The sequence below is a fragment of the Oncorhynchus masou genome, chromosome 20, assembly GCF_036934945.1.
Source record: "Oncorhynchus masou masou isolate Uvic2021 chromosome 20, UVic_Omas_1.1, whole genome shotgun sequence".
NCBI classification, from domain to species: Eukaryota; Metazoa; Chordata; class Actinopteri; order Salmoniformes; family Salmonidae; genus Oncorhynchus; species Oncorhynchus masou.
In genome coordinates this window covers 3,226,417-3,239,546 of record NC_088231.1, presented here as the reverse complement: position 1 = coordinate 3,239,546, position 13,130 = coordinate 3,226,417, and the positions used below count along the sequence as shown (strand labels likewise).

At 46.9% G+C, this 13,130-nt stretch overlaps 1 protein-coding gene across 3 annotated transcripts in view; it reads left to right on the top strand.

The window, feature by feature from the left end:
- LOC135506694 (catenin alpha-2) overlaps window positions 1–13,130 on the top strand; it is a 760,099-nt gene that overhangs the window by 224,529 nt on the left and 522,440 nt on the right. For all 3 annotated transcript variants that reach the window (XM_064926016.1, XM_064926018.1, XM_064926017.1), the window contains one exon: window positions 6,729–6,932. In XM_064926016.1, coding sequence (XP_064782088.1) covers window positions 6,729–6,932 — 204 coding nt within the window. The remainder of the gene's footprint in view (window positions 1–6,728; window positions 6,933–13,130) is intronic.

Below are 13,130 nucleotides of genomic sequence, written 5' to 3'. Positions count from 1 at the left end.
TCGAGAGCCATGCGTCCTTCCGAAACATGACCCTGCCAAACCGCACTGCTTCTTGACACACTACTCCCTTAAACAAGGAAGCCGGCCGCACCAATGTGTCGGAGGGAACACCGCACAGCTGGCGACCGAAGTCAGTGTGCACGCGCCAGGCCGTCACAAGGAGTCGGTAGAGCGCGATGGGACCAGGACATCCCAGCCGGCCAGATCCTCCCCTAACCCGGACGACGCTGGGCCAATTGTGCACCGCCTCATGGGTCTCCCGGTCGCGTCTGGCTGCGACACAGCCCGGGATCGAACCCTGATCTGTAGTGACACTCCCAGCACTGCGATGCAGTACCCTAGACCGCTGTGCCACTCGGAAGGCCTTGATGAGGTATTTAGAGGTCTTATGGCTTGGAGGTATAAGCTGTTCAAGGTCCTTTTTGGGCCCTAGTGATATACTGGGCTGTACTCATCACCCTATGTAGTGCCTTGCAGTCAGGTGCCTTGCATTTACCATGCCAAGTGTTGATGTAGCCAGTCAAGATGCTCTCGAAGGTGCAGCTGTAGAACATTTTGAGGCCACATCTTTTTAGCTTCCTGAGGGGGAAGAGGCCATTGTGCCCTCTTCACAACTGTGTGGGTGTGTGTGGACCATGTTAATTCCTTTGTGATGTGGACACCGGGGAACTTGCTCTCGACCCGCTCCACTACAGCCCCATCGTTGTGGATGGGGGTGTGTTCACCACTCCGTTTCCCTGAAGTCCACGATCAGCTCTTTTGTCTTACTGACATTGAGGGAGAGGTTGATGAAAGCTGCGGACGAGGACTAAATTGACACTAGAGAGGTGCAAGGAGAATGGATTCAACCGTCACCAATTCTCGTTAAAGGGCCCTGGGCCTTTGTCATAACTGGAGGATGCATCCCCCCCCCCCACCCTTCTCTCTGTCTCTCGCTTCCCTTTTTCTGTCTCCCCACCGTTCCCCCATTTCCCTACCCGGAGCAATCACAACAAACCGACACTCTGTTCGGAATAACAACAAAGTCCATCCCTCAAGGCAAAGCTCTTCTCTACTGTTTTATCATGCATCCTGTAAATTCCATGTCATCTTCAGCTGTTCCCCCCCCCCCCCCCCTAGGAGACTTTCCCTCCGAGACGTGAGATCCCCTCCAGGGTACTGTGGCTTCGCTGCACTCCCTTGTGTCTTCTTCTTAAGTCAAGGTGTCCCAGCCTCCTTGGTCCCATCTAATCTCCTGTGCCTACATCTCTTTGTCAAAGAGCAATGCCGGCTGATTTTTTTATTCATTTCCTTTACCGTTTCTTGTAAGCATATGTGGCTTTGAGCCTTGTGCTATCTAGAACCGGAAAGAGTTCTTCAGCTGCCCCCATAGGGGGACCCTTTGGAGAACCCTTTTTGGTTCCAGGTAGAACCCTTTCCTCAGAGAGTTCTACCTTGAACCAAAAAGTGTTCTATGCGGAACCAAAAAGGCTGCTCCTATGGGGACAGCCGAATAACCCCTTGGAACTATTTTCAAAAGGGTTCTTCTGTACTTGTTGCAGAATCCACGCTATCTTCGTCCACCACCAATTAGCATGTAATTGCAATATATATGTATATATATTGTATATATATATATATATATATATATATATATATATATATATATATACTGTATATTGTCAGCTGAGATGTATCAATATTTGAATGTCTGTATGTCATATATCCCTGATTCTATTCTCTATTCAAAGATATTTCGATTTAGTGAGGGATATGGAGGTATAGCTACATATATTACCTCCTCTCCTCCAGCCAACTGTTGCAAAGAGCTGATAAGAGGCAACTTGAGTAATGAGATTGTTTTCTGCTTGGCAGGTTGTGAAAGGACCCCCATTCCACCTGAATCGGGTAATCTGCAGCTAAACAGCGTTATTCACTAACACATCTACCGGCAAAAGTAGTAATCGTCCAAGTGACTTAAAAAAAAGGACGAGAAAAAAGAGAGACAAAACGTAAACAACAATCAGGAAGACAAAATTTCCGACCACGGCATCACGCAGTCTTTTTCTGTGTCTCCCTAAAAATAGCAGCTAGGCCGCTATCTGAAAGATCAGGCTGTATCTACGGTTGGAGGAGTGTGTGACTGTGTGTATTGTTTGTGTCTGTGTGTGTGTGTGTGTGTGTGTGTGTGTATGTGTTTGTGTGTATAATGGTTGTGCTTGCCTGTGTGTATTCATTTGTGTGTGTGTGTGTATAGTGGCGGTAAAGCACAACACAGAAGCTCTGGATGAGTCAGCGAAAGGAGCACACTGTTCTCTCCCAGTCTAAATGATGTACGACATGGCCGCCCGTGGGTGGGATGGAAGGCAGGGGGCGAATTCCATTACACCTTGGTAAAGAGAGACAAAAGGAGAGATAAAATGTAAGAAAAGAGGTGGAGAAGGTGCAATAAGCAACAGGTCCGGGCTCCGCGTGGGCGAGACACACACAGAGAGACACACACACACACCTCTCAACATGTAGCTGGTGCTTGGGGCATTGGTCTCTGCGGCATGGCATTTTTTTTGTCCCAGCGTGGAGATGATTGCAGCTCTGAACACACAAGCCCTGTTGTGACTCCGTGTAAAGAGGTTGACAAGTCCCGACACTCCGCGTGAGCATGCGTCCCAAATGGCACCCCAATCCCTACATAGCGCATTACTCTGGGCCCCGGTAGTGCACTATTGTAGGGGAAAGAGTGGCATTTGGGATTTGTGTCTAGTCATTTCTCCTAGGTTGTTTGTGTAGGATGTGATAGGCTGGGATATGTCCTCCAGACTATTTCTTGTGTCGCTGGCTTTAGTTTACCGACCAGAATCTTTCTGTCTTTGCCACGTCAATAGCCAGCAAATGGTCATATGATAATAAAGTGTACTTTCGTTCCCGGAATCCTTCAAACGTAGTCGCAGTGTGTGATATCTGAGTGCACATATATCTGATTCCTACCTGGCCAGTGTAACTCAGGCAGCTTTTTGTTAGTCTTTTACCTGGGCTGTTGAAGTAGAAACACCCCAGTGAACACAGCAACTGGAATCTCTTTCTGCCACATGGTCTTCAAGCGATTCTTCAGGATTTTGGCTATGGTAGTTCAAGGTAGTTTGCTAACTAGCATTGGCACAATGACTGGAAGTCTATGGGTATCTACTAGCATGCTCGAAGATACCCACAGACTTCCAGTCATTGCGCTCATGCTAGTTAGCATTGGCTTGTGAAACTACCTCAAACCTCCTTTATACTGGATACAGAGACAATTGTGTCCACGAGTTCATCTGACTCTGGGGAAGTAGATAAAGGGCCTCAATGCCAAATCCCAAAGTATCTCTTTAAACTAGACCACAAACTGCTATACAGACTGTTAAATGTAACTGATAAAATGAGTCCCTTGGGGAATCAGGCCTTCAGTATTTGGGTTCTGGAGGCGCCAACCAGTGAATGTGAATGTAGGCCAGGGCTTGTAAAGGAGGCATGGTAGTATTAGAGGTAGCTGAGAGAGAGTGTCATTAATAATATAAACAGAGCCACTACCGTCCTGCTGTCTCACAAGTCCTTTTTCTCACCCCTATTTTTCTCTGCCTCTGACCCTCCTGCTCTCCCTCTCTCTCTCTCTCTCTCTCTCTCTCTCTCTCTCTCTCTCTCTCTCTCTCTCTCTCTCTCTCTCTCTCTCTCCCACTCTCTCTCTCTCTCTCTCTCTCTCTCTCTCTCTCTCTCTCTCTCTCTCTCTCTCTCTCTCTCTCTCTCTCTCTCTGCCTGTGTAAAGTAGGTTATGTGTAAGCAATGACACAGGCCCCACCAATATCCTCCATCCCGTCTTTATTATGCATAGTTTGACGAACAGCCTGCCACCATGTCCAGGCTCTAGAGCCTCCAAAACAGACATTGTAGTTTAGTTATGTGTCCTAAGGCAGGGCACTACTGCTGGCTGTTTTTTTGTTCATTTTCAAATCAGAACCATCTGGGTTAATGTAGCTCAGCTCATGGGCAGCGGGCTGCGGTGGCGGCCTCTGTTGAACCATGACGCGAGCGGGGAGAGCGAGCGACTTCAACCTGAATCACTTCTGTAAATATTCTGTGCCCATGAATAAATCGGGATATGTAAAAAATAAAATAATAAAAAAATAAATAAAACAACAGTGTCACCCCGAGCAAGGCCAGCAGAGCGGTTCCACGTTGTGCAGCGCTGAAACTTATGGAAGACAGTACCCCTCTGATTACAGGCAGTTTCATCCAGGCCACCTCTCGTTCTACTGATGCTGGTCATTCCCATTCTTCCCTCCATCCCCCACTCCTCTCTCCCACATTGAAGAAAACGAGAAGGCAAACTTTAATGAATGCCTGTATTACCGAAACGCATGCCATCACCTTTTCGCGCGGCTAGCATGTTTGTTTGATACAAACAATGTAACCATCTAGTCCCATTCCTAAGGCTCACTGTCTCGGTAATGTCTTCCCAAAGCCAATGCATTGTGCTTACCAAGCCTGCAAAGCCCGGAGACTCTAAATAATATTCAAGATGAGATTTAACCTTTATTTAACTAGGCAAGTCAATTAAGAACAAAGTCTTGTTTACAATGACGGCCTACCCCGGCCAAACCTTGTCGACGCTGGGCTCCCAATCACAGCCTGTTGTGACACAGCCTGGATTCGAACCAGGGACTGTTGTGAAGCCTCGTGCACTGAGAACGCTGTGCCTTCGACCGCTGCGCCACTCGGGAACGCTAAGGCAGAGAAAACGGTGATAAGGGTGGAGCGTTATGGGCCGAACGGAAATGGCTATAACTTTTGACACTCCGGGTCTAATGCCATCTGTGTTGTTGCTCGCGGTTCTCGGGCACACAGAGCAGTGGCCTGGAATGGGTGTCCCACTCATTGGGCTGGGTTGCCACTTCAGGGTTTCAGACAAAGCCATCAGCTCGATGTCTATCTGTCTGTGTGCGTGTGGAAGTCGCTCCGGGTAAGAGATGGTAAATGGATAAAATGTCAATGTTAAATATGTATGTGTGTGTGTGTGTGCTCTGTGTCTCCCGTCAATGTGATAGCCCCCTGCTGTCCTTTGGAATAGGCTTCGGTTGCTAGACTCGACATTGTGGCTAAACCGCTTTGTGGGAAATAGATGCCGCCTACATGCGACAGAAACAAATTAGGCCCTCGCAAAACAGTTGAAGACAGTCGTCATTGAACGGCACTGTATTTTGTTTCCAACTTGGCCCGACTGGAGCTGTTTTCAACTGATATAAACACATACACACACACACTTACACACACAGACACACACAGATAAGGAATTTAGGGCCTGGCCCGTGTGTAACTCTTAGGCACCTCTTTACTAATAAACGCTGCCTACCCGGTGTGACTTCTCCCTCTTAAAAACCCCACCGCACCGCAAACTGCTGCCGAATGGGACATTGAAATTGTATGGCTGTAAAACGTAAAACCTTCGCCATCAATATGGTCATTTTTGATCTTACCTGCTGTACAGATCATAAAAAAAGTATATTTTGTGGCTACTTCCATTAATAAAAGCCGGGGGCTTCTACTCATGGCTCCTGTGTTTCCTCACACTTCACTCTGTGCTTAAAGGGGAGCGGGGGGCTGTAAGGGTCTGGTACTAGGACCCTCAAGCTAAGCCTGAAGGTGATTTCCTCCACTCTCAGCCTCTGGCTCTACCACCTAGCGCTGACAGATTGCACTGAGCCGTCTGCTACCATTTTCCTCGGTGCCAAATGTGATCGCAGGGTCTTTGTTAGGCTTTGTTCCACTCCATTTTCTGATCAACTCCCTCCCTCCTGCTGTTGTAGCGCTCTCTGCTTCTATCATTCCATCCATCTTTTGACCTTTCTCCCTTTCTTTCTGTCTTCCTTTTTACTGTCGCTAACCATATGAAATGGACCACTACCGTCTGCTGTCTTACAGGTCCCCTCTCTCTCTCTCTCTCTCTCTCTCTCTCTCTCTCTCTCTCTCTCTCTCTCTCTCTCTCTCTCTCTCTCTGTGCCTCTATTTGTCCCATATTCTCTCTCTCTCTCTCTCTCTCTCTCTCTCTCTCTCTCTCTGTGCCTCTATTTGTCCCATATTCTCTCTCTCTCTCTCTCTCTCTCTCTCTCTCTGTGCCTCTATTTGTCCCATATTCTCTCTCTCTCTCTCGTTGGGAGACGACGACTTTGGTCATGGGTCACTCTGACATGACATTGAGAGCTCAGATATTGCTATGTGTAATATTATAGTCATTATGAAGACCAGAAGGGTGTGTATGACTCTGTGTACCCCAGACATAAGCCTTTGTTACAAATAGTACATTTCAGGGACAGCCCGTTCCAAACAAACAGCTGAGAATGTAACTCGTGGGCGACAGCAGAACCCTAGTTTAATCAATCTCTCTGTCTCTCTGTCGCTCTCTGTCAATCTCTCTCTCTCTCTCTCTCTCTCTCTCTCTCTCTCTCTCTATCTCATACAGTATGTCTTTCTCAGAAGTGGTTGAGTGCTAACATGCATTTCCATGTATTCGTCATTCTTAGAGACAATCTAGCCCAACAGAGCTTACATTACATTCGGTTTCCAACACTTAACATTTGGGTAATATGATAAAGGAGTGACATGATCCACTCTGAATGTTATACCATCTCTTTGGGTGCAACGTTCAAAGGTGCAATATCATTCAAAAGTTGACCTTTGGTTAGCCTGTTTCTGACCTCCCTCTCTCCTTTCCTCCCCGTCAGAACAAGATCATCCTGGACCCGCTGACGTTCAGCGAGGCGCGTTTCCGCCCCTCCCTGGAGGAGCGCCTAGAGAGCATCATCAGCGGCGCCGCCCTCATGGCCGACTCGTCCTGCACCCGCGACGACCGCCGCGAGCGCATCGTGGCTGAGTGCAACGCCGTCCGGCAGGCCCTGCAAGACCTGCTGAGCGAGTACATGAACAATGTGAGTAACCCTCGAAATTCCCATATTAACACACACACACACATGCACAACCACATGTGCGTGTAATTCCAAACACACTTTCCTCAGGCTACTCTGTGTTAAAATCCCATGGACACAGACACAGACACACACACACACACACACACACACACACACACACACACACACACACACACACACACACACACACACACACCACAGCTCCACCCTCGAAGAGGATTTCGGGCTTACCGCATATTAACACACACACACACACATGCACAACCACATGTGCGTGTATTCACACACTCAAACACACACACACACCTTTCCTCAGGCTACTCTGTCTTGTTAAAAAATTCACTGCAACCACACACACACACACACACACACAGACACAGACACAGACACACACACACACACACACACACACACACACACACACACACACACACACACACACACACACACACACACACACACACACACACACACACCACAGCTCCAATCCATTCCACACATTGCCCCATCTATTCTTCTTCCAGCTCCAGACAATTCCCCACTCTCCCTTTTACCACTAACTTGCACACTTGTCTGGTTTTACTCTGCTGAAATCCATCCTCTCTATTCTACAGTGTGATAGTGGACTGTAATGTGATATGCACAGCGTGACACGAGAGACAAGAACGCCATTTTGGCTCCCAGTGGCATTCCTCACTATAAATCTCCTCAGTCCAAAACCCCCCCACTGCAGAGCAGTTACCGACCCCCTGGTCGGGCCGCTAGATAACCTAATGGCCTTGACTTTGGATGTGAGTTACTGCAGTGAAGGAAGGCTGGCCGCAGCCGTGGCCATTCATGTGTTTCTCTCACTGTACCAGGTTATTGGGTGCTTTGCTGTGCTCAGCGTCCATAGACTTCATTGCAACCAGAGCCGAAATGGGGGCTCTATCGTGTCATTTCAGCCTTGTGTTGGGTTGGCCTGCAGGGCTTAGTTTTGTGACTGGGTGGCCATTTTGGATACATTAAGGGGATCATGAATGAAGTTTCGGTGGTGGCGGTGGTGCAATTAGTTGTCAGTTACTACTTAAAGGGCCCTAGTCCTCGAGGAAGGTCCCTCTAAATGTCTTTCTCTTTATGGCCTCCTCCTCTTTCTCGCTCTCTCTCAGCTTCTGTAGTCATTAGCAGTAGCAGAGAGCTCGGGCTCAGAGGCTTTTGAATCCCTCGTGGATCCTAAGTAGCTCATCAGCACTACAATCGTCCCCTGGGCCCAACTAGTGTGTTTACCAAAGCAATGGCCACCCACATTCTCACAGTGAAAACACAGGCACGGGGACAATATAATAAGTGTTCTGAGTTGCCTCCATTCTGTTTGTGACAGTTAGAAGGGTAGTTCATGGGCGACAGGTAGCCTAGTGGTTAGAGAGGCGCGCTAACAATCGGAGAGTTGCAAATTCTAATCCCGGGTCTGACGGGAAACATCTGGCGGGAAGTGAGCTGGCAATCGGAGGGTTGCTGTTATCAAAATCATAGATGCAATCGCCTGCCGTTGTGCCCTTGAGCAAGGCACTTAACCAACCCATTACAGCTGCTCCACAGGTGCCCCATTGGACCTGGTGTATAATTCCCATTGTGGTGTATAATTCATGCTCCCATTGGACCTGTGTATAATCCATTGGACCTGGTGTATAATCCCCATTGGACCTGGTGTATAATTCCCATTGGACCTGGTGTATAATTCCCATTGACCTGGTGTATAATCCCCATTGGACCTGGTGTATAATTCCCATTGGTGGACCTGGTGTATAATTCCCATTGACCTGGTGTATAATCCCATTGGACCTGGTGTATATTCCCATTGGACCTTGGTGGTGTATAATCCCCATTGACCTGGTGTATAATTCCCATTGGACCTGGTGTATAATTCCCCATTGGACCTGGTGTATAATTCCCATTGGACCTTGGTGTATAATTCCCCATTGGACCTGGTGTATAATCCCATTGGACATTCCCATTGGACCTGGTGTATAATCCCATTGGACCTGGTGTATAATCCCCATTGGACCTGGTGTATAATCCCCATTGGACCTGGTGTATAATTCCCATTGGACCTGGTGTATAATCCCATTGGACCTGGTGTATAATTCCCATTGACCTGATAATTCCCATTGGGTGTATAATTCCCATTGGACCTGGTGTATAATTCCCATTGACCTGGTGTATAATCCCCATTGGACCTGGTGTATAATTCCCATTGGACCTGGTGTAATCCCCATTGGACCTGGTGTATAATCCCCATTGGACCTGGTGTATAATATTGGACCTGGTGTATAATCCCATTGGACCTGGTGTATAATCCCCATTGGACCTGGTGTATAATTCCCATTGGACCTGGTGTATAATTCCCCTGGTGTATAATTCCCATTGGACCTGGACCTTGACCTGTGTATAATTCCCATTGGACCTGGTGTATAATTCCCATTGTGTATAATTCCTGGTGTATAATCATTGGACCTGACCTTGGTGTATAATTCCCATTGGACCTGGTGTATAATTCCCATTGGACCTGGTGTATAATTCCCATTGGACCTGGTGTATAATCCCCATTGGACCTGGTGTATAATTCCCATTGACCTGGTGTATAATTCCCATTGACCTGGTGTATAATTCCCATTGATAATTCCCATTGGACCTGGTGTATAATCCCCATTGGACCTGGTGTATTGGACCGGGTAATTCCCATTGGAATTCCCATTGGACCTGGTGTATAATTCCCATTGGACCTGGTGTATAATTCCCATTGGACCTGGTGTATACCTGGTGTATTCCCATTGGACCTGGTGTATAATTCCCATTGGACCTGGTGTATAATCCCATTGGACCTATAATTCCCATTGGACCTGGTGTATAATTCCCATTGGACCTGGTGTATAATTCCCATTGGACCTGGTGTATGGTGTATAATTCCCATTAGACCTGGTGTATAATTCCCATTGGACCTGGTGTTTACTTCCCTTTGACCTGGTGTATAATTCCTTGGACCTGGTATAATTCCCATTGGACCTGGTGTATAATCCCCATTGGACCTGGTGTATAATTCCCATTGGACGTGGTGTATAATTCTCATTAGACCTGGTGTATAATTCCCATTTACCCATTGGACCTGGTGTATAATCCCATTGACCTGGTGTATAATTCCCATTGGACCTGGTGTATAATTCCCATTGGACCTGGTGTATAATTCCATTGGACCTGGTGTATAATTCCCATTGGACCTGGTGTATAATTCCCATTGGACCTGGTGTATAATTCCCATTAGACCTGGTGTATAATTCCCATTGACCTGGTGTATAATTCCCATTGGACCTGGTGTATAATTCCCATTGGACCTGGTGTTTAATTCCCTTGACCTGGTGTATAATTCCCATTGGACCTGGTGTATAATTCCCATTGGACCTGGTGTATAATTCCCATTGGACCTGGTGTATAATTCCCATTGGACCTGGTGTATAATTTGACCCCCCATTGGACCTGGTGTATAATTCCCATTGACCTGGTGTATAATTCCCATTGACCTGGTGTATAATTCCCATTAGACCTGGTGTATAATTCCCATTGGGTGTATAATTCCCATTGACCTGGTGTAATTTGATCTTAATTCTTTGACAGCTGGTGTATAATTCCCATTAGACCTGGTGTATCAACACTTCATTTTGATAATTCTCCCATTAGACCTGGTGTATAATCCCATTGGACCTGGTGTATAATCCCCATTGGACCTGGTGTATAATCCCCATTGTCCTCTGTAGATGATTACAGATGTGTAAATGACCAATTCCAGCTCGTTTTAAATGCCACAGTGTTTTAGGGTGTATAATTCCCATTGGTTATAATTCCCATTGGGTTATAATTCATTTATAATTCCCATTGTTCAGGGTTAGGATAACCTGGTGTTAATTCCCATTAGGGTGTATAATTCTAGGGTTGGGTGTATAATTCGACCTGGTGTATAATTCCCATTGGATTTCTTAGACGATTGTTAGTTAACATGTTGTTGACAGTTAGTTGAACATCTACCGAGTTAAAAGCAATTTATTTGGGACTATCCAAATAAATTGATACCGAAAAAGGAAAGCTATAGCAAACGGACTCTGTGACAGAGGTGTTGTGGTGACAACAAGCTGTGTTTGGAACATATGCATATTTACTGTATCTATCAATATGTGTCATTTTCAATTACTATTTTTAACACTGAATATAAATATCTATGAGCGGGACAGCCCTCGGGAATAATTCAGATGCTTCTGAACTACTAAAAGATCAAGTATTTGATACACTTCACCAAATTAGCGAGGAACTGAAGGAATTGTCCAGTTCATTGTCCACTGTCCCCCCCCCCCACTCTCCCACTCATGAGCTCCGCCACTGTTATGACTGAGGTTGCCTCACACTCGGTTGGCTAAATAGTGCAAAGATGTGGTAACATTTTACTCGTTGTTTCTCTCTCTTGTCTGTGGTAATAGCTCTTTTTAGCCACCTCAGCTGTAGTCTTCCCAACCGAAACTCGCGAAACGAACGAAGTGAAACAGCAATATTTTTGCTAAAGCTGCTTTTGCATCGAGAGGGTCAGAGGGCATGTCAGCGTTTCTTAAATGAGTACATAGGTTTGATATTTTAGGCTAACAAACAGTGGAAGCTGAAACGTTAAACTGTTTCAGACCAACAGATCACCGACCATTTCGAATCCCACCGTACCTTCTCCACCTTGCAGTCTGGTTTCAGAGCTGGTCATGGGTGCACCTCAGTCACGCTCAAGGTCCTAAACTATATCATAACTGCCATCGATAAAATACAGTACTGTGCAGCCGTCTTTATCGACCTGTCCAAGGCATTCGACACTGTCAATCACCAGATTCTTATCGGCAGACTCAACAGCCTTGGCTTCTCAAATGACTGCCTCGCCTGGTTCACCCACTACTTCTCAGAAAGAGTTCATTGTGTCATATCGGAGGGCCTGTTGTCTGGACCTCTGGCAGTCTCTATGGGGGTGCCACAGGGTTCAATTCTCGGGCCGACTCTTTTCTCTGTATTTATCAATGATGTCGCTCTTGCTGCTGGTGATTGATCCACCTCTACGCAGATGACACCGTTCTGTATACTTCTGGCCCTTCTTAGGACACTGTGTTAACTAACCTCCAGACGAGCTTCAATGCCATACAACTTTCCTTCCGTGGCCTCCAACTGCTCTTAAATGCTAGTAATACTAAATGCATGCTCTTCAACTGATCGCTGCCCCCACCCGCCCGCCAACAAGCATCACTACTCTGGACTGTTCTGACTTAGAATATGTGGACACCAACAAATACCTAGGTGTCTGGTTAGACTGTATACTCTCCTTCCAGACTCACATTAAGCATCTCCAATCAAAAATGTAATCTAGTATGGGCTTCCTATTTTGCAACAAAGCCTCCTTCACTCATGTTGCTAAACATACCCTCGTAAAACTGAATATTCTGCAGAGTCTTGACCTCGGCAATGTCATTTACATAATAGCCTCCAACACTCTACTCAGTAAATTGGATGTTGTCTATCACAGTGCCATCCATTTTGTCACCAAAGTCCCATATACTACCCACCACTGCGACCTGTATGCTCTTGCTGGCTGGCCCTCACTTCATATTCGTCGCCAAACCCACTGGCTCCAGGTCATCTATTAGTCTTTGCTAGGTAAAGCCCCCCTGGACAAGAGGAATACCTATGTGAGAATGCTGTTCATCGACTACAGCTCGGCATTTAACATCATAGTACCCTCCAAGCTCGTCATCAAGCTCGAGACCCTGGGTCTCGACCCCGCCCTGTGCAACTGGGTACTGGACTTCCTGACGGGCCACCCCCAGGTGGTGAGTGTAGGCAACAACATCTCCACCCCGCTGATCCTCAACACTGGGGCCCCACAAGGGTGTGTTCTGAGCCCTCTCCTGTACTCCCTGTTCACCCACGACTGCGTGGCCACACACGCTTCCAACTCAATCATCAAGTTTGGGGACAACACAACAGTGGTAGGCTTGATTACCAACAAGGACGAGACGGCCTACAGGGAGGAGGTGAGGGCCCTCGGAGTGTGGTGTCAGGAAAATAACCTCACACTCAACGTCAAGAAAACTAAGGAGATGATTGTGGACTTCAGGAAACAGCAGAGGGAACACCCCCCTATCCACA